The sequence below is a fragment of the Poromitra crassiceps genome (assembly GCF_964638095.1).
Source record: "Poromitra crassiceps genome assembly, chromosome: 14".
NCBI classification, from domain to species: Eukaryota; Metazoa; Chordata; class Actinopteri; order Beryciformes; family Melamphaidae; genus Poromitra; species Poromitra crassiceps.
The window spans coordinates 37,048,956-37,071,590 of record NC_139633.1 but is presented as its reverse complement, the minus strand read 5'-3'; the positions used below and the strand labels follow the sequence as shown (position 1 = coordinate 37,071,590).

Below are 22,635 nucleotides of genomic sequence, written 5' to 3'. Positions count from 1 at the left end.
GACTGTTCTGCCTGTTCTATCGAATTTCATAAAAAGGCATTTATCTCAGCTTTCATTTTCAGACGCTGAAACCATGCTGTATTCAACTGCTAATGCCTACATAACTACTAACTCTACAAACTAACTCTTTTAGACAGAGAAAGCACACATTAGTTCTTTTGTGTTCACAAAGTCCTAGCAGAAAATAATCCTTGGCTCTTGAAAGATGAGCCAGAATCCTCAAAAAAAACCTTGGCAGAAGCTACCTACAGGATTGAAAAAACTGTTGGCAGTGAATGTGTTAAACATACAAATTTCCAGAGTGACAAAGAAAATCCTTTAAAATTTTGTGATGGACCTGGTTGGTCTATCTGAAGGAAAGTGCAGGCTATCCTGGTGTTTCTACACTCAGATATGTCAGATATGCAGCATGTTACAACATGTGATAATATGATTCACATTCACTTTTCAGCAGCCCCCCCCCCCCACACACACACACTGACTTCCATAGTAAAGCTAAATTAGATAAATCAAACTTCCACATGCAGTATTGCTCTCTCCTCTGTTTATGATTAAGTGTTATACTTTCATTTGAATGTTACATTTGTTGGTTTAATAATAACAGGGCTAAAGAAAGCAATCCACTACCACCTCCTGTTTATTTGTGCAGTATACTTTTTTTATGTATATTGTTTCTGCTGGTTTCTGTGCTAGAAGAGGAAGTGTGACTTTCAGCCCTGTTTACCAACTCACAGAAATACAGGAAGTGAAGACAGGAAACCACTAGTGATGGTGAAATGAGCAACTTTCTGAAGCATTGTGGGTTTCTCACACACTGGGTCTAAAATGTGTTGAGCACTCAGAGCTTCATATGAGATGAGAAATATCACCCTCTGCTGGTGAACAGAGTGTAGCACAGTAAACAGATGACTAGTCACAGCCAGAGCCGTGTATAGAATCAAATGGTACATTATCAGCTTCATTTTAGCATTCAAAAGTAGAGCGAGACCCCTTCCTGGTTGTTCATTGGCTAATGCTTGCTCTGCTCTCAACGAAGGCGGTCGCTTTTTCTCGTCTCTCCCTCTCTCCCACTGCCTGGTCACTCGTCCTGACCGGGCTACTCTTCGAAACTATCTGAAGTAATCATGGAACTGATAAGCTGGTCTCTCAACGCAATTGACAAAAAAAAATCCACGAGAAGCGCTGGTTCAGGGGAACCTATCTGCCCAGACGGTACTTTTTCTGCGGGCTATATTATAGACTCATGGGAGAAGTGGCGGGTTGTCTGCCTGGCGGCATTTGGACATTTGCTTCTTGGATTGAGCGTTGCCCTAGTCTATCGGAAAGTAAAAATGATGGGAGCCATTCAAGAAAGCCCAAAGCTACCCGTCATGTTAAACATGTTAAACGAGGTGGGCCGAGCCGTGAGTACTCAGACTGTTATGACTTCTGATCAGAATCGCAAGATGGATGGTGCGATTTCTGATCTGAATCGCAAGATGGATCACATTTTGGAGAAATTCACTGCTCTGCATGGAAGTGCTTAGTTGGAGACCATGTCTGGAGCAGAAATCAATTGGAATGCTGTTTTCCCTCCCCTAACCAAACATCCTATCTTGATTCCGGCGCCCCCACTCGCTTGTTGGCCCGGCAAGGCCGCTCGCAAGAAACTCCCCCTGAAGATTCATTGCAATGTAGAGCTCTACACCTCCACCCCTCCCCCGCCCCTCATGGACACCTGTTGTTGACTTTGGTCTGGGCATTTCGAGGCTGTCTCCATAGCAACCTGCTGTGTTGTCGCGCTCTTCACCCGCCGCCGAGATTTGTGTCGTGACCCTGAAAGGAGCTTCAGGCTAGTGCTGCACGATTTGGGGGAAAGGTGCGATTAGCGATTAGGGTGGACAATATTGCGATTGCGATTGTGATTGCGATATAATAAACAAGAGGTATCTAGGGATGTGCCGGCATGAGTTTTTGACGGTATGATAACCTTGGACAAAAATACCACGGTTTCACGTATCACAGACTAAAATACATGAAATATGTTACAATTTAAAATATATTAAAACTAAAAAAATAAAACAACTTGAAATAAAATTATCTTTACAAAAAAATAAAACATTTTGAGACATTTGCCTGTCCCAAACATGTAAAAAAGAAACACCAGAAAAATAGAAACTGTGTTACAGCACATAGAAGATGGCTCAGACTGGCAAAGTTAGTTACATGTCTGTCGAGTAATACAATGATACACCCCGTTTATTTATTTTGTAGCGACAGATGGCCTTAAACGCCACACTCACGTGACGCTTCTTGAGAGAGTGGTGCGGTAACGTGCATATTTCTGCATACTTTATCGAGGGACCATGAAGGCGTCATGTGACAGGCTAAACGCTAGTTGAAGCCTGGAGGTGCTGCTGCTGGCAGCTGCGACAGTGTTTTGCTATCAACCTTGTTAATCTCGCTATATTCTTCATCACAGCGGGTCATTACCCACTGTGCACTAGTTCTGCATAAGCACCTGCAGCTCTCTCCTTATTTTACTGACGTTCTCACTAATCACACGGCTGTTTACATGCGTTTCTGAACGGCAAGCTAGTTATTAGCATAGCTAGCTGTTAGCGATCATGGATGTTCTCTCTCTCCCCCTCGGTAAAATGTAACTTTGCTGCGCATAACATTACTAATTTGCGGGAGTGCATGGGAGAAGCCTCCCGCTAGTGTTGATGCCCACATTGTGATGGCAGAGAAACGTGTGTTTGCTGCGTCGCGTGTAACGTTAGAGGACACACACACACACACACACACACACACTCAAAAAGACGTGAAAAAATGATAATAATCGCACACATCGCACGTGCTGACATCGCGATTGCGATTAGATTAATCGTGCAGCACTACTTCAGGCATACTTCACACATAAACACACAGACTCAAGGACTCATATATACACATACACAAACACGCACGCACGCACGCACATCCCACCCCATCCCACCACCCTCTTCCCCCACCCAATCCCCCCGCCTTCACACACTCCCCCTAGCTTTTTGCATCCTCCCCCCCCCCTTTTTTTTTTCTCTGACACATCCAAAACTGGCGCTGTATGTTATGGCAGCCTCTTGCGTTTGTTGATGAGCTAGTTGCAAAGGGTGCAGCGCACGCTGCGACTGGCAGCAGGGAGTAGACGGTCTTTTGGAATCTGTACATATTGCAACAAATGTATATGTATTGTATAATATTGAAGTGTGCCTTTATTACTCTCAAACTAGTAATAATGTTCCGAGTGTATCTTTTAATAACCACTACTGCCTGATGTAAACCAAAGTGCTCTTCTGGGACATGTATTAAAGTTGATTGATTGATTGATTGATTGATGAGTCATTCAAAAGTAGAGCGAGACCCCTTCCTGGCTGTTGTTCATTGGCTAATGAGTCACACATTTTGGTCCTCCACTGATGCCACTCTCTCTCTAAATTGCTCTGGTGGAGGAGGCGGATCCTACAGCTAACTAGTCTGTAGCTTGAACAGAGACATGGTAGACCCAGGCAGGGGATAGTTGTAACATTTTGGACATTTCTGTCTGTATCTTGGAGCTCTTTAAAGCCAGTGCATTCAAAATTGTATACAAACTAATTACATGTGTCTGCTATCATAGTGTAGCTGTTACCTCTGCAACACACACAGAAAATGCATGGCTTAGTCTCAAACACAACGAGTGAAATGTTACAATCCACCCCATAGTCTGGGTTAGTTGTAACACACCTTGGGGTGAAATGTAACATTATGAAGTAAGGATTAAAACAAAAACTTAAGATATTGAAAGCTTTTTATTTAACAATTACATTACTTTTTAACATACAGTAACTGGTGTGTGTGTGTGTGTGTGTGTGTGTGTGTGTGTGTGTGTGTGTGTGTGTGTGTGTGTGTGTGTGTGTGTGTGCGTGTGTGTGTGTGTGTCTCAAGTACTATGTTAGTTACTGTTATATAATCAAATTTAACAAATGTGCACCAACTGAATATTAGTGTGCTTAATTGTCTTGCACTGTCAGTCAGCTCTACACTAGTCTCTCCCCAGACTCAAATATTACGTTGAATCGCTGCGCTCCGCATACTACTGAGTCTATCACTTCACAGCCACTGCTGGGGTTTGGGGGCGCGTCTAGGGGGGTGAAATTGAATGAGTGACAGGTCGTAGCAGCAATGAGCGATGAGAGAGTGGTTCGAAAACTGGGCTGTGCCTCCCATGAGTGGGTTGAGAGAGAGATCTGCAGCATGCAGTAACATAGTGTATCAGACCCAGAGAGAGCTCTGCAGCATGCAGTAACCTAGTGTATCAGACCCAGAGAGAGCTCTGCAGCATGCAGTAACATAGTGTATCAGACCCAGAGAGAGCTCTGCAGCATGCAGTAACATAGTGTATCAGACCCAGAGAGAGATCTGCAGCATACAGTAACATAGAGGCCATTTACACCTGGCATTAACATGCGTTTTCTGCCATCAGATTGCAATCAGATTGTATTTGATCACTTCAGCCTGATTCCATTTACACCTGGCACTAACATGCGTTTTAGGTGAACAGATTGCAATCCGATTGCTCTCCAGCTCGAACGTCATCCCACGCACCCCCTTTCGTTTTGGCGGGCTTATTACAACAACACGGAGCAGAAAGAAGCAGACCTCACAAACTAATCTCCTATTCAACAACGACAACAGCGAGAACAATTGAAAGAATATGTTAGCCATCCGTGAAGCTGCCCTATTGCATGGGCTTTTGTTGGTTTTTCGTGGAAGAAGCCGTCTTCAACAGCTGAAATACCAAGAACGAAGGCAGAGGAGAAATATGTTTTATGCGGCTGCTTTTATTACAGCTGTTATCAGTGCCACCACTGTCAAGGACTATCTGGGTGCGGGAACCCAGTCAAGACTGGTGGGAGAGGATAGTGTTGGGGACCTTCGAGGATGAAGACTGGGTGTCAAATCTGCGTATGCGCCGTCAAACATTTGATTTTATTTGCGATAAACTGCGACCCAACCTATCCAGAAGAGACACGCAGTTGCGCTCGGCAGTACAGCTGGAGAAACACGTCGCGGTGACAATTTGGTTTAACGTTACAGCTAACGATAGCCTGGTTTAATGGGGAAACTAGCGTAAATATGTATTAACCTTAAGGTTACGGGTATAGCAAGTTGAGGGAGGATCACAACATACCATCTTTATCATTGACAATGTCAATTTAATTCCCGTTGTCCTGTCACTGGCACTGTTGGTGGAGTCCATGCTAGCGTTATTATCTTCAGAGTCGATGACGTCCCCTTCACCTGGACAAAACGATGGCCGATCACCTAGCCTTGTACCAAGACGCTGATTACATTACACTACATCTGATGTAGTGTAATGTAATCAGCGTCTTGGTACAAGTCTAGCCGATCACCCAGCATTGCATCTATTTCTTTATCAAAAGGACACGTTGCCCTGCCCCTGCTACTTTTCTTGTTCTTGTTCTTGGCCTGTCTGTAAGCCAGTTTCAGGTGTTTAATTTTTCGCTGACATTGTAGCCAGGTCCTGTTGTGGCCATTCTCTGCCAGTTTCTTAGCCACTACTTAATAAATGGGTCGGTTGCGATATGCACTGCCACGTTTAGCTTGTATACTTTCCTCAGACCAAATTGAAAGCAGACACTTGGTCTCCTCGTGACTCCATCCACGAGTGTCTTCATCCATAGCGTTAGTTAGTCCTTGCTGTTAACGTTAGCGTGTAACGCTAGCTCTGGCTGTGTTATTTCTTTGTGCTAACTAGATAAACTTTCGCGGCGTGCGAGGACGTATTTCCGTAATTTGCAATGTAGTTTTAGCAATCCAGTAGGTGGCGGTAAGGCAACATTTAAGGATGCCAACCGCCATAAAACTGCAAAGAAGATGAAGATTATGTATTTCCGTATGGTAGTTGCTGAATGCGTTTTGAGAGGACGCATTGCATTTACACTTGTGTTAAATGTTGTCATAATGCGTCCCTGACCACCTCCGGAGGTGGTTTGGCCGATCAGATTGCAATCCTTCTTCAATGCGTTTTGGGGGTGTTTACACCTGTATTTTCAAGTGATAAAATACAATCGGATTGCAATCTGATGGCAGAAAACGCATGTTAACTCATTCACTGCCAGTTTAGGACTGCCAATATTTAGCACAGGCCAAAGATTTTCATAATTGTTGGTCATCTTTCAAGACCCACAGTAAATTATCTATTAGCACCAGAGTGATTTGCAATACCTCAAAATGAAGATGTACGTCTCTGGGTTCACCAGGAAAAAAAAAGTGAGCTTTTAGCATGTTCTGTACTCTACTTATAGCCATTTATATACACCCTGTTTTCACCCAAAATGTCTCTCTGAGAAAAGAAATTGCAGAAAATGGCATTTATGTACAGCACACAATATCAGCCAGAACTCGCTCTCAATTCTTTTATTTTGAACTGTATTGACATCAGACATGTAAATATTATTCATTATGACACAAATGACAAAAAATATATATATATATATATATATATATATATGAAGTGCTTTTTTTACATTCAACAATACAGTTTGCTCAGTGTGAGTGAGTGTACAGACAGACACACAGACAGACAGACAGACAGACAGACAGACAGACAGACAGACACACACAGACACACACACACACACACACACACACACACACACACACACACACAGAGAGAGAGAGTCCACAGAGAGAGAGAGAGAGAGAGAGAGAGAGAGAGTCCACAGCTGCAGCTAGATCGCACCCCCCCCCCCTCCTTCCCCATCAGCGTTTTGCCTCCTCTGCTGCTCGTTTTCCTTCTCTCGTTCGGGCTGGGAGTGGGACGAATGCTGCGACACACACAGGAACGGGTCCGCGGCTTGGCTTTGGGACCAGGCGCTGCTGGAACCGGATCGATCATGTTCGTCACGGGTTTGACTAGGCAATCCAGGTTCGCCCTGCAGCAAGGCAGCAGTGCAGCGCGCCGAGAGGCGTTTCAATGGCGTTTTTTCCTCTGTACAAGGAAGCGCGTTTCTCTGTTTTTCCTTCTTTCCTCCTTCTTTCTCGTTTCAAACAACAGCTGCGGTATGTGTTTGATCGCGTGTTGTCGGCTACCCTTTGAGGATAGGGACCAGATGACATGTCAGAGGCTGGGAAAGTGTTTGCTGCACGCGCTGCTCTAATAAAACCAAAAACACGTCAAACACGTCTTTGGCGTGGATGGCTATTTCTGATAACACGTCAAAGACGTATTTGGCGGTGAATGAGTTAATGCCAGGTGTAAATGGCCTCATAGTGTATCAGACCCAGAGAGAGATCTGCAGCATGCAGTAACATAGTGTATCAGACCCAGAGAGAGATCTGCAGCATGCAGTAACATAGTGTATGAGACCCAGAGAGAGATCTGCAGCATACAGTAACATAGTGTATCAGACACAGAGAGAGATCTGCAGCATGCAGTAACATAGTGTATCAGACCCAGAGAGAGATCTGCAGCATGCAGTAACGTAGTGTATCAGACCCAGAGAGAGATCTGCAGCATGCAGTAACATAGTGTATCAGACCCAGAGAGAGATCTGCAGCATGCAGTAACGTAGTGTGACCCAGAGAGAGATCTGCAGCATGTAGTAACGTAGTGTATCAGACCCAGAGAGAGATCTGCAGCATGCAGTAACATAGTGTATCAGACCCAGAGAGAGCTCTGCAGCATGCAGTAACATAGTGTATCAGACCCAGAGAGAGCTCTGCAGCATGCAGTAATGTAGTGTATCAGACCCAGAGAGAGATCTGCAGCATGCAGTAACATAGTGTATCAGACCCAGAGAGAGATCTGCAGCATGCAGTAACGTAGTGTATCAGACCCAGAGAGAGCTCTGCAGCATGCAGTAACGTAGTGTATCAGACCCAGAGAGAGATCTGCAGCATGCAGTAACATAGTGTATCAGACCCAGAGAGAGATCTGCAGCATGCAGTAACATAGTGTATCAGACCCAGAGAGAGCTCTGCAGCATGCAGTAACATAGTGTATCAGACCCAGAGAGAGATCTGCAGCATGCAGTAACGTAGTGTATCAGCGTAAGAACTCTCATGGGTCTGGCGTCGAGACTAGCTCTACACTAACATTTAAACTGAACAAATGTGCACCAACTGAACTTTAGTGTGTCCGAAAAATATTACTTAAGGCAAAAGTAGAAACAAACATAACCTTAATCCAGCACTGCTACAGCATAACATAATAGCTAAACACATAAACAGGTAACATGATGAGGTTAACCAAACACAATACAACAAACTTAAGTCATTTACGCACACATGATAAGGAGCAAACAAGGATACCACTCTCAAAGGGTAACGAATACTGAGGGTTTAAATACAGACAAGGTGGCTGAATGTAATTAGTCCGGAGTGCTGGCAGGTGTGCATGGGTGAGTGAATCAGGGGAAAGGGCAAATGTGAGGTGAGGAGGATCATGGGAGTTGAAGTCCAGGGAGTCACTATTTTGTACAGTCAGTCTTTCTCTGCCAAGACTGAGTCATACTGAACTTCAAAGAAAACATAAATACAATTACACATTTGCTTGGGGTAGTTTGTACGATTTGTTCATGTGTTACAACTGACCCAGACACTTGTAGCCATAGAGACAGTCCGCATGTCTGGGAACGCCCATACAGGCCCTAGGAACACCCACAATAGCTGGCTCAGCCTGGCTGGGGGCGTGGTCAGGGTGGGGTAAAAACCCCCGTTCTATCCATTCAGCAAAGTTAGAATTTAGCTGATAGCCCAGCCCAGGCAGACACGATCGGGTATTTAACCACCGCAGTAAACGCACATCTGAGCAGACGTCTTGTGTTCTGCTCTAGAACCCCCAAACCTGTAGTTTAGAGCCGCAGCACCGTCTTTTGGTGAGTCAGCCCATGAGACATATCGGCGGTTTTACCCCACTCGCGCGCCAGCCGTTTAACATTTTGTGGGCGTTCCCAGACATGCAGACTGTCTCTATGAAGTAGCTTACCTTACAGCTACCAGCTAAAACATTAGCACTAACAATTTGCATGTAAAATAGCTACATAGACACATAATTAAAATGAGTTAAGTTTGATGAGTTTAACTACAAAGCAGGCAATGCTATCAAAAAAATAAATTAAGTAAAAATATATACTTTCTTACCTCAAAATTAGTTTTTTCCTCCTAACATTGGCTATATCTGCCACAGGCTGCTACTTCCTCACATGTGGACTAAGGACTAAACTGAGCATGTGCAGAGTGAATCAGGTGATTCATAACTTGCTCCTGATTGGAGGAATGGAAAGTGTTACAACTGACCCATGTTACAACTATCCCCGGTCTTCCACAGTTACTTGTGTAAAAAAACGACTCTGGTAAAAGTAGAAGTACTGATTCAACTATTTACTCAATTAAAAGTAAAAAAGTACAGGCTATAAAATGTACTCAATGAGTAAAAGTAAAAAGTATTTTTACCGGATGTTTCTGTGCAAAGCTACATGTAACTGAACCTCACATCATATATTAATAATATAATTTGAAGACTATTGAACTTAAAATATCCCCTACAAACGTGTTTTTATACATCTTAAAACTCTGTGCTGTAGTTTTTCCACAAAAACAGTCAAATTATCCCATTCAAATCCTTAAAATGACATCTATTCCTCCCTCATTCATATTTGCAGGATATATGAATATGCAAATCATTAACTCATTGAGTGCCAGCCACTTTTGGAGAACGGACGCTCCCAGTGCCAGAGTTTCAGAGCGTTTTCAGTGATATCTCGAGGCCCACAGAATATTGTGTGATATTACTATGTAAACACTGAACACGCACAATGAACGATGAGACTCTATTGTATAAGCAGCAAAAAAAAGTTTATTGATACCATTTTCCGTTCTTTAGTTATGAGCCGGAGAAGATAGGTTGTTTTGAGCAAAAAGACAGGTTTCAAATTAGAAGCTGAGATATTCCGCCTTTTGTGAAATGCAGCATTTCAAGCACATTCACTGAGTCTGAAGCTAATATTTTCTGATGTAGTGACGTGGTGTAGTTGTGTGGTGCCCTGCGTGCCCCACCCCCCTCTCCCCCCCTCAGCTGCAAACTCCTCCCCACACTAACACACAGCCTAACACGCACCCAGTCTATTTTCGGAGCGCTCCGTTTTTGTGCGCCGGCTCCCAGCGCGACACGGAAATGCCAAACTGGACTGCAGGGAAAGGTTTGGCCCTTCGGCGTCGGGTGCTGCCTTTCTGGCGGCTAATCGTGTGGAGAAACTATGCAGACAGACAGACAGAGGCAGAGGGGCTCAGTTGTGGGCGCGGATTGACTGCTGTTCGCAGCCACCGTCAGCTGCAGCCAGAGCAATCTATATGGCTCTGACTGGAGCATGAGCGGTTTCTCTTTCATCACGGGGGCTTTTTCCTGCTGTTTTCCTGACTTTTCTCTAATCTGGAGAGCACTGTCGCCACCTGATGAGTCCGTAAAATAGGTTATACACCTTCAATAGCCACAATATTTGTACAGGAGATGCACGAGGCTTTGATCCACGTCCCACCGTCAAAAAACGCAATTGACGACAGCTATCGTCATTGGCACTCAATGAGTTAATCACAAAAGTTGAACTGTTGGATACAAGGTGTCTCCTACTTTATTGAAGCCTCTGGAGCACATACAAACACTGAGTTTTGAAAACACAAGACAAGATGTAACTATACCCTGCTTGTCTTGTGTTTCTTTCTCTAGTGTCTGATCAGACAACTATTACGCCAAGTAAACAAGAGACTTGGAAAAAGAAAAAGCTACACTGCCAGAGCGTCTGGCTCGTTCGAGTCTGCAGTGTTGACAACTTCAACCTCACTTTCAGCGGCATCGCTCATGTTGCTGGTTCCTCTGGCTGACATGAACATCACTATTCACAGACGCAATTTCTCAGCGTGACCGAGTGTCCGTCTCTTGTCTTTCTTATGGCAGCGTTCTCACGTTTGGTGTGTGGTTCTGATACATCGATACATGATGTGGTCTGGTGGCTGGACTGTGCACTTCTTTTCCAGGTTATGTCAACGCCCCCTTAGGAGACTGTCTAGCCAATGAAGTTTCGTAACATTGACAGAGAGCCAATCACAAGCTGACATTTAGGGGACCGGACGAGTGCCATTCCATACTATTGGCGGAGCCTGGAATGAGCTATCTCTATTCATTCTGACCCGTTTCTTCTCTGTCTTTATTTAATCATTGTTGTTGTGCATTAAAACTAAAGTAACAAGCTTGTTTTGAAAATGTAAGGAGTAGAAAGTACAGATACTTGTGTTAAAATGTAGGGAGTAAAAGTAAAAACTTGTCAGAAAAATAAATACTCAGCAGTACAGATACCCGGAAAATCTACTTAAGTACAGTAATGAAGTATGGTACTTCGTTACTTCCCATCTCTGGACCCAGGTTCCTTCCACATGTGTCATGCACTCATGAAAGGTCAGCGGTAACGAGGTCAAAGTTGAAATAATTTGAAGTTGGAGCGCAGCGCTCGGTGGCAAATTTGAACGCTGTGTATTTATTTTATTTTGTGACGAGCTTGTTTTGAAAATGTAAGGAGTATAAAGTACAGATATACTTGTGTTAAAATGTAGGGAGTAAAAGTAAAAACTTGTCAGAAAAATAAATACTCAGTACAGTACAGATACCCGGAAAATCTACTTAAAGTCGAACTGAACCTGTTCGTCACGTGCATAATGAGTCCGTTTCAGACTGAAAACATAGTTTGTCTAAGATGACAGCTTGAGAGGCGGGTCATAGTATCATGTCGATGATTTTATTTGACAATTCTGGGGACTGGATTGGGCTTTGGCCAATCCTGGCGTGTTACGCCTCCAAATCGAGTGGGATTCAGTGTGTTGTGGCGCTCCCCTCGGGAAGAGCCTTTTGACGGGAGGAGTGGATGTCAGCGACCCGCAGGCAGCCAGCTGCCTTCGTGTTGCCGAGTGGAGAGTGCAGCATGTCGGCCTGGAATCTCCGAGGTGCGACCCCGCCCTGACAGCCAAGCTCTCGGATGCGCGCGCCATTATCGCTGCTGTAACGATACGATATCCCTGGAATGCGCGTTTTAACGAGCCAGTTACATTTCTTTACATTCTTAGGGATTATAGTTTTTGTTTTTTGTTCATGTTTCTAACAATTGGCCAAGTTAGTAGTTAGTTTATGGGATAGGAACTCTGCCAGAAGAGAAGCACTAGGCGCCATTTTCGACTTCATTTGGAAGAGAACATTATCCAGAAATGAAGATTTGATTGCCAGCTGCATGTTGTGATATGATTGGTTGAAATGGGGTAGACATTTGATAGTACTGGGGTGACGTCAGCAAACTGTAAATTACTGTTATCAATGAAATCTTGAAAAACAAACTTTTGATGTGAAAAAGTGTGAAAAACTAAAGAAATTAGATTGTTGTGATTTTCTTTGCAAACATTATTAAATAGGTGCACTGCATACCCAGGTGTTTGAACTAAAAGAAAAGAAAAGTCATTCTTGGGTTCAGCTCGACTTTAAGTACAGTAATGAAGTTTGGTACTTTGTTACTTCCCATCTCTGGACCCAGGTTCCTTCCACATGTGTCATGCACTCATGAAAGGTCAGCGGTAATGAGGTCAAAGTTGAAATAATTTGAACTTGTAGCGCAGCGCTCCGTGGCAAATTTGAACGGTGTGTATTTATTTTATTTTGTGACGCTAAGTGCAGGGCCGTAGCTAGCTATGAGGACGGGGAGGTCCGGACCTCCCCTAATATTTCAGCCTGCCAAAAAAAAAAAAAAAAATTTTTTTTTTTTTTTTTTGCAGGCCAGGCCAGGCCACTCACTGAACAGCAGGCCAGGCGCCGCCTACTGGTTTACTAGTGGTTTTATTACTTTATTCAGGTTTAAAGTGGGTGCATCTCATTGTAAAATTGGACTTGGCCCAAATTGGGCTTCAAACGGCCCAAATCAGGCTTCAAACGGCCCAAATCTGGCTTTAAACGACCCAAATAGGGCTTCAAACGGCCCAAATCTGGCTTCAAACGGCCCAAATTGGGCTTCAAACGGCCCAAATTGAGCTTCAAACGCTGAATAATGACATCACAACAGTATAATCCTAATGTTGATTTAAAATGATATATTACTCTAAATATGGCTTAAAAAGGGGGGAAAAAAACCTCAAATCTTTTTTCGGCGGCGCCCTAACGGGCGCCGCCGAATCCGCCTCCCCTTGCTGGACCTCCCCTATTTCGGAACCCTGGCTACGGCCCTGGCTAAGTGTAGCACTGCTGCTGTACCATTGTTTTCCCATGGAGAGCAGTGACGCCCAATGATATGCAGCAGCACTCTGCTCATAGGAAAACAACAGCACACCCGGGGGTGTTGAGCAGTTTTACAGGGGAGCATGTAGGGTTTTGTCCTTCATGTGACATTTTTGGCATTTGGACTTTCAAACATTAATCGTCCCTAATTAAAAATCTGGCTCTGCACGGTCGCACATAAGATGGCATAGCTGTGGCCCAACAGAATTTGCTCACTCACACACAGAGATTCTTATTATATTATTACTATCATGATTATTACTTAGACTACTCGACTCGATTTAGCACCTCTGTGGAGGAACGATATATAAGCACTGCAGTATAAACCGGAAATAAATTTTACACCACTAATTGACAGTATTATGAGCCACACAATAGAGAAGAAGAAAAAAGAAGAGAAAACTGCAAACAATAAAAATAAAACATTTGCCATTTACCCCCCTTTTGTTGTTGTTGTTTCATAGTCATGATTCATATCTTAGCTGGTTGGCTTGCTTCCAGGATTCAAACTTTATGTTCTGAAACAAATGAATGGGAAATTCACTTCCTGGAACCAGAGCCATTCAAAAGTGAGAACTGCCAGTCAGATGAGGGCACTATTATCTGCAAGCTCACAGTTACAGGATCAATAGTATGGTCAACTAATCCTATAATGTCTTCTCGTCAGGGAGCAACGATGGCGACACCTGTAGAGCTGCTCTTGGGAACTTTGGATGATTTGGGAGATGACGAGTTCAAGAGGTTCAAGTGGTTCCTGCAGCAGACTGGCATCCTAGACATCCCAGCCATCCCAAAGAGCCGCCTGGAGAAGGCAGACAGGCCGGACACAGTAGATCACATGTTCCAGACCTACAGCGAATACACTCTGGAGGTGACCAAAGAGGTTCTGAGGAAAATCCTCAAGAATGATCTACTGCAACGATTATTAAACACCAGTTCAGGACCCGAAGGTAAGTAATGGGACAATTATAAAATGGGACTTTATGCAAGCATGCATCACATAAAATGATTTGTAAGATATGACATATATGACAAAATTATTTAAAAACACTTTTTGCCAACAATGTATATAGAGTGTGAGTCCACAGTTAATCACGATTAATCGCACAATTAATTTGATCTGTTGTAAATCTACCTTAAACCGAGGTACCTTAAACCTGACATTTTCTTGTGCCAGTTAACAACACTTGAGAGCTTTGTGCAAACATACACTATTGCATGGGGAGTAGCTATTATCATTAGCTATTATCATTAGTATGGGTAAGTATTTGGCCATTGGTATTGGTATTATTGCTAGTAGTTACTGGGAATACGCAGTAACTAGTCTGTCTATGCTGTCTCTCTCAAATATATATATATATATATATATATATATATATATTTATATATATATATATATATATATATATATATATATTTCAATCATGAGAGACCAGTGGGTAAAGTTTAACAAGCGAGCTTTATTCACGAATGGCATGGCGGTTAGTTCTATGGCACGAAATGGCATGGCAACTAATTCTATTGCATGGCAGCATGGCAACTGATTCTTTGGCGTAATGACTCCGTGGTAAGATGACTCTCTTCTTGTGGTGAGAGAGGAGGGCATCTGCTCAGACTAGGATAGAGAATCCCCCCCTGTAGGGAATTCTTCAGGAGTCAAGACGTTGGTGGTGGACTGGGGAGGTGGGTGGGGCGAAACGCAGCTTCAGAGGAGGGGATACGACCTGCCCAGGTACAGCGACCATGGAGGTGAAGGATCAGGGAAAGAGGATGATGACGCGCTGTCGGGGTGTCACGATACACTAATTTCACGATACGATACCATACACGATATTGGGTTCACGATAACGATACGATACGATATTTTAACAATATTCTTTTTAACAAAAGTAAATAATTTTTATGTATTTATTTATCATTTATTTAAAGGAGAACTTACCTCCAAAACACTTTTTTTCAGCTTTTAACCAATATGACTTTGGGGGTGATGTGTGAAGAATGCTGGTCAAAATTTCCACATTTGTGACCAAACTGTTGCCATTCTGCCATTTGTATCATTTTTCAGCAGCATAACTGGCATAAGCGCCCTGTAAGGGTGGAACACTGCTTTTTTTTTTTGCCCGCAAATGAATGGGATATTTGACACGTCGTGACGTCACGATGAACCAAAGACTATGGGATTTCAAGATAGTTACTCCACTACTCCCCCTGTACCCTTTCGGCTCCTCACAACTCCAAGCCTATTCCCATGATGTCACAAGCATTTTCCTACCAATATGGTGCTAGTAGCTACAATACAACCAGCTCATTGGACGTTTGTGTCACTTGACCAGTTAACACTAGAACCGCCACTGTGGTCAGTGGGACCGTTTTGATATTTTCAATGCATGTAACTATATTTCAATAAAAGATATGACCCTGCCTGTCCATGACTTTTCCTAAATATGTGTTTTTTACTATCTATCTACGTTTTAAAGTTGTGTCATGAAAGGCAAGAGAGTAATAATAATTTAATCCTTGGAGCGCCATCGCGGTCACAGAGACCAGTGCAGTTTGTGAATGGAGAGTGTAGCCTATAGCGCAGCCAGTGCACTTAGCAGCATCATATCTCTCTCCCACTTTCCCCATGCAGATCCCTCTCTCTCTCTCTCTCTCTCACACTCACTCTGCTGCTTGTAGGGAGCCGATCTCTCTCTCTCTCTCTCTCTCCCCCTCTGCCTGCTTGCTCTCTGTGCTCAGAGCAGAGAGAGCACAGTCTGACATTTCCGCAAACAAATCTCATCACAGTTTAGCGCACATGTAAAATATAACGCTATACTACGACGTGACAACGTGACAACGCTGCTCTAAACACATCGGCTACTAAAATATATTTCCCTGCATCTCATACTGAGAGATTAGATCGGTATTGAGTTTGGACAGACTGAATCCTCCTGGTCCCATGCAGGAGCCTGTTTCGCCAGCCAGGGTCTGGGAGGAGGGAGGCGGAGAACGCAGCCTGCAACTGCGCTGAGAGGAAAACTTTTGCACAACTTTTAACAAGAATCACGAAAAGCCCCCAAACTAAAATTAAAAAGGGACTTTGTGGCAAGTTGGACGAGGGAATGACGTGGAGAAATCTCACATTGTGTTACCCCAGAGCGGGGGGTTTGTCCTATTGTGCGGTGTGCTGCGGTAAACGAGCCTCGTGTCACTATGCTCTTATCGATAGATAGACGCCACACACACACATGGAGAAAAATAATTAAATTTCTATTTCGCCACTGAATTACCAAATTGATATTACTTTCAACCATTTTGAGCAACGCTGCTTCCATACAGGCTACCAGCGTTGGCTAGTTGTTGATATTTATAAAGATATTGCTCCTCTCAAATAAGTTATTTTCGAGGCGGTGGGCAAACTGTAATGGCGTCGATTTCCGGAAAAAAATCTTGACTTGAACACAGCCAAAGAGTTTAGTATAGACAAGAGCATATGTCATTTCTTGGTTTTTTCCATAGGTATTTTCAAATCACTGTTCTGATACATATCTAGGGGGTAAGTCCTCCTTTAACCATGTGAGTCCCATTGAAATCGAAACCTCTTTTCAAGGGAGCCCTGGGAAAATACTGGAAAAATAGTCTTTCATTTGAAATACACAAAATACAAAACAAATGCTGTTTTTGGAAATTGTTATTATAATAACTATAAAACAACATGGAAGATAATGCTTCTCTTGCAATAGAATGTGTCACACTGTCACAAACTAAATGTTTGTTGCATGGTGAAAGAAAAATAAAGTAATCTATTTCTTAAATAACTCATGCTCAATGGTCCCTAAACTTATGTACCCCTTGAGCTGTTTTGCCATCCCAGTAGTAGTCTACCCCCTCACTCGTGCGTGTTGATTCTGCTAAATTTGTTCTATTATTATTCAGGAGCAAAAAAAAAAAAAAAAATTTTTTTTTAACGATATCATTTTTTTCTGACGATACGCATATCGTGACGTTTCGATATCGCGATATATCGTGCGTCGAAATATCGTGACAACCCTACGCGCTGAGCATGGCTATATGTACTGCCACCTCATAGCCTCCGCAGTGACGTCAAATTGGCATGTTGACAGGGGCTGATTGGCTATTGAGGATGGGGTGATGAGTCACACGTCATAACGGACGTCACACTAGGATTACACTTGACTAAGGCTGGGAGCTGATGCCTATTGTGATGTGAGGTAACATGACTGGTCTTCATCTTGAAACTAGGTCGAGACCAACATATATATATATATTACAATCATCTGTCTCTCTCTCTCTGCCCTCAGACCGTGGCAGAGAGAGAGAGACAGGCAGAGAGAGAGAGACAGGGGGAGATAGAGAGAGGGGGGAGAGAGCTGAGACAGCTGCTCTTACCCCTACTAATGATAATAGCTAATGATAATACTACCCATGCAACAGTGCATATTTGAACAAAGCTCTCAAGTATTGTTAACTGGCACAAGAAAATACCAGATTTAAGGTACCTCCGTTTACGGAAGATTTAGAACCGATTTAAAAAAAGAGTGTGATTAATTTGCGATTAATCGTGATTAACTATGGAGAATCATGCAATTAATAGCGATTAAATATTTTAATCGATTGACAGCCCTAAATGAAATGTATATAGAGTGTGAGTCTACTTTCATTAGTATATGTCCAGACAATAGATTTGTGAAGAGCGGCAGGCTGCCATTTTAGTATAGAAAGTATCTGGTTGTTCAACACAAAAGTTGCCAACACAAACAATAAAGCACAGATTGTAGGAATTATCAGCACAGTGGAAAAGTGTCTTTAGAGAATCTGATTGGTTGCATCAAACTCCCTGTTGCATGACCCTCACCCTAACTCCCTGTTGAGTAATAATAACTGACTGTACAACAGCTTATACCTTCAACTCCATTAAACGCCAGGATGAGCTTACTAAATAAATTCATGTTTAGAATATGGACATTTAACAGGAAATATTAGCATTACTCATAATTACTATACCATTCTCTCATTGTTGTCTGTTCATTCAGAGACGCTTGCCGAGTGCCGGAGTAAACACAAATCCAACTTGAAGAAGAAGTTTCAGCGTTTGTTTGAGGGAATCACAAACTCAGAAAAGTTGGTACTTCTGAATGAGATCTTCACAGAGCTCTTCCTCACAGAGGAAGAGACTGGAGAGGCCGACAATAAACATGAAGTCAGACAGATTGAAACGGCATCCAGGAAACCACTGAGCCCAGAAAACACAATCAAAAGTGAAGACATCTTTAAACCCTTACCTGGAAGAGATAAACCAACCAGAACAGTGCTGACAAAGGGAGTGGCTGGCATTGGGAAAACAGTCTTAACACAGAAGCTCACTCTGGACTGGGCTGAAGACAAAGCCAACCAGGATATGCAATTCATATTTCCAATCACTTTCCGAGAGTTGAATCGGCTGAAAGATAAACAGTTCAGCTTGGTGAAACTTCTTCACCACTTCTTTCCTGAGACCAAAAAAGCAGGAATCTGCAGGTTTGACAAATTCCCAGTGATGTTCATCTTTGATGGACTGGATGAGTGTCGGCTTCCTCTAGACTTCAAGAACAATGAGTTCCTGGATGATGTTACAGAGTCGACCTCAGTGGATGTGTTGCTAACAAACCTCATCGAGGGGAATCTGCTTCCGCTTGCTCACATCTGGATAACCACACGACCTGCAGCAGCCAGTCAGATCCCTTCTGAGTACGTTGACATGGTAACAGAGGTGAGAGGCTTCAATGACCAACAGAAAGAAGACTACTTCAGGAAGAGATTCAGAGATGAGGAGCAGGCCAGCATAATCGTCTCCCACATCAAGAATTCACGAACCCTCCACAACATGTGCCACATCCCAGTGTTCTGCTGGATCACTGCTAAAGTTCTGAAGCATCTGTTGAACACTCGTGACACAGAAAACCTGCCCAAGACCCTGACTGCGATGTACATCCACTTCCTGGTGGTTCAGTCCAAATTGCAGAACGTCAAGTATCATGGGAAAACTGAAACAGATCCGCACTGGACACAGAGCAGCGACATGATTCTCTCTCTGGGAAAACTGGCTTTTGAGAAGCTGGAGGAAGGCCACCTGATCTTCTATGAAGAAGACCTGAAACAGTGTGGTATTGATATCAAAGCAGCCTCAGTTTACTCAGGAGTGTTCACACAAATCTTTAAAAAAGAGGAGTGTGGGATGTACCAGGACCAGGTCTTCTGCTTTGTCCATCTGAGCATTCAAGAGTTTCTGGCTGCTGTTCATGTCATGGTCTCATTCATCAACACTGGTGTCAATCCACTGTCAGAAGCCTCCAGGTTGTCTAGGCTATTCAGAGACAGATCAGCAGTAAAATATCTCTACCAGAGTGCTGTGGACAAGGCCTTACTGAGTCCAAATGGACATCTGGACTTGTTCCTCCGCTTCCTCCTGGGCCTTTCACTGGAGACCAATCAGGCTCTCCTACAAGGCCTGCTGCCACAGACAAGAAGTAGCTCACAGACCAATCAGGAAACAGTCCAGTACATCAAGAAGAAGATCAAGAAGAATCCCTCTGCAGAGACAAACATCAATCTGTTCCACTGTTTGAATGAGCTGAATGACCGTTCTCTAGTGGAGGAGATCCAACAGTACCTGAGATCAGGAAATCTCTCCACAGTCAAAATCTCCCCTGCTCAGTGGTCGGCTCTGGTCTTCATCTTACTGTCATCAGAAGAAGAGCTGGACGAGTTTGACCTGAAGAAATACTCTGCTTCAGACAAGGCTCTTCTGAGGCTGCTGCCAGTAGTCAAAGCCTCCAATAAAGCTCTGTAGGTTAATAACTGGGTAGATCAAATATATTAAATAAAATATATATACATTTTTAAATGTGTTGTATATCTCTCTCACCAATTCTTCTTCAGGCTGAGTGGCTGTCAGCTGTCAGAGAGAAGCTGTGAAGCTCTGGCCTCAGTGCTCAGCTCCCAGTCCTCCAGTCTGAGAGAGCTGGACCTGAGTGACAACATCCTGAAAGATGCAGGTGTGAAGCTGATCTCTGCTGGACTGAAGAGTCCACACTGTAGACTGGAGACTCTCAGGTCAGTATTCCTCTTCGTGTTCAACAGACAACCATTTAAATCCTGCTTTACATACACGTTAATATCAGCAATTATCACACGGCTTTGTTGAATGCTTGATTCTGATTGGTCGATCACAGCATTCTACAGTCTGTTATTTCTGTGTATCAGACCATTGCTTATAACAGACAATTCTGATGACAGACTCCGGAGGCCGTGGGTCATATCAATCTGCAGAAAGAAGTCCAGTAAATGCTGTTTCTTTAATAATCAAATTAACAATGGGAGTGCCTCTCCTAGTTACATTTTGATTTCTTTAGTTAGTAACCGTGTAATAAGCTGGATGATGTACAGCTCACATAAACACATATCATGTAGAGGATTATCTCTGTTCATGTCATTTTAAAACCAATTGTGAATCCAATATTTAGCAAGACTTCCTAGTCTATGTGAATTACTTTCCATGATATGTGAATTACTTTCCATGATATGTGAATTACTTTCGAATTACTTTCCATGATATGTGAATTACTTTCCATGAGGACATTTCATTGTTTCCTCTCCTTGGATTCAGATTCAGATTCAGATTCAGATGACTTTATTTATCTCAGAAGGACAATTCATTTTCACAGCCTACCCAACACCTTAAAAGCTCACAGGCGAGGAACAAATACTCCTGACAGACATGACAAGACATAACGTAACAGCATGACATAATAAACTAGAACGAATGCAACGCGGACTTATGCCTCCGCCATTAGTTCATTCTAGAGTCCAAATCGCCATTTGAGGCAAATTGGAAGAAATTCTGTCAAGGCGCTCCTGAGATGTTGCGTTACAGAGTTTGGAAATTGGGTGTGTGAGGTCACAGTGACCTTGAACTTTGACTACCAAAATGTAATCAGTTCATCCTTGAGTCCAAGTGGACGTTTGAGGCAAATTCAAAGAAACTCCATCAAGGCATTCCTGAGATATTGCGTTAACAAGCTTGAAAATGGCATTCGAGAGGTCACAGTGACCTTGACCTTTGATCACCAAAATGTAATCCGTTCATCTTTGCCCCCAAGTCGACGTTTGAGCCAAATTGGCAGAAATTCCATCAAGCCGTTCTTGAGATATCGCTTTAACGAACTTGGGAATGGCAATAATACGTATTTATTAATGGTGCATCTATCATTTACAAAGTATGAGAATACAATAATTAAACACATTAGAGATTAGGTTATTAATCAGGAATAAAATGTTTATAACTGTGTTACTAATGCTTAGTGATGTATGAATAATGCTTTATAAATGATGAATTCATGATGAATTATGTATTTAATAATGGTTTATTAATACTTTATAGTGTATAGTTATTATAAAGTGTTACCACATTGGGTGCTGCTCAGTGATTTTCACTGCACAGTGAGGTTATCGTTTCACAGCACACTGTGGGATATGTCGCTAGTAATCACAGTAACGTGAACGTTCACAATCATGACCACTAATCATTACATAATGTTAGGCAAACAACAGATGACTAAATAAATGGTTAATGATAATTGAATGACAGCAATAGCCAATGAGCTGCATTGAGTCATTCGGTTAGAAATCCATGGTGCATCATGAGAATACGGCACTTTAACTCATTCATGGCCAGTTTAGGACTGCCAATATTTAGCACAGGCCAAAGATTTTCATAATTGTTGGTCATCTTTCAAGACCCACAGTAAATTATCTATTAGCACCAAAGTGATTTGCAATACCTCAAAATGAAGATGTACGTCTCTGGGTTCACCAGGAAAAAAAAGTGAGCTTTTAGCATGTTCTGTACTCTACTTATAGCCATTTATATACACCCTGTTTTCACCCAAAAGGTCTCTCTGAGAAGAAAAACAGGAGAAAAGGCGATTTTTGTAAAGCACACAATCTCAGGCAGAACTCGCTCTCAATTCTTTTATTTTGAACTGCCTGGCAAGCTTCTGGTTAGCAACACCGCACTGCTGACTCCCCAGTCCTGGGTGATGTAGTGGCAGGTGATGGTCACGTAGTTTTCGGTTGTCATGGCAGTCCAGCTATCTGTCGTCAGTGCAACCTTGCCGCCGGTAGATGTAACGTCAGCTAGCTCTGCTAGCAACTTGGACTTAGCATCACCGTATCTCTTCTCAAAGTGCCTGGTGATTGTGCTTCGGCTTGGGATATCGTATGCTGGTTCCAGGAGGTGCATCATTTGCTTAAATCCCCTGCCT

The 22,635-nt window shown here is 43.0% G+C and overlaps 1 protein-coding gene across 1 annotated transcript in view; it reads left to right on the top strand.

Moving 5' to 3' along the window:
- Positions 1–13,978: 13,978 nt before the first annotated feature.
- The window catches only part of LOC310789176 (NLR family CARD domain-containing protein 3-like), a gene marked incomplete at its 3' end in the record, with an annotated part of 64,215 nt that continues 55,558 nt past the window's right edge, over positions 13,979–22,635 (top strand). The window contains 3 exon segments of the mRNA XM_083650764.1: positions 13,979–14,280; positions 18,367–20,158; positions 20,252–20,425. Coding sequence (XP_083506890.1) covers positions 13,983–14,280; positions 18,367–20,158; positions 20,252–20,425 — 2,264 coding nt within the window. The 5' untranslated portion in view covers positions 13,979–13,982.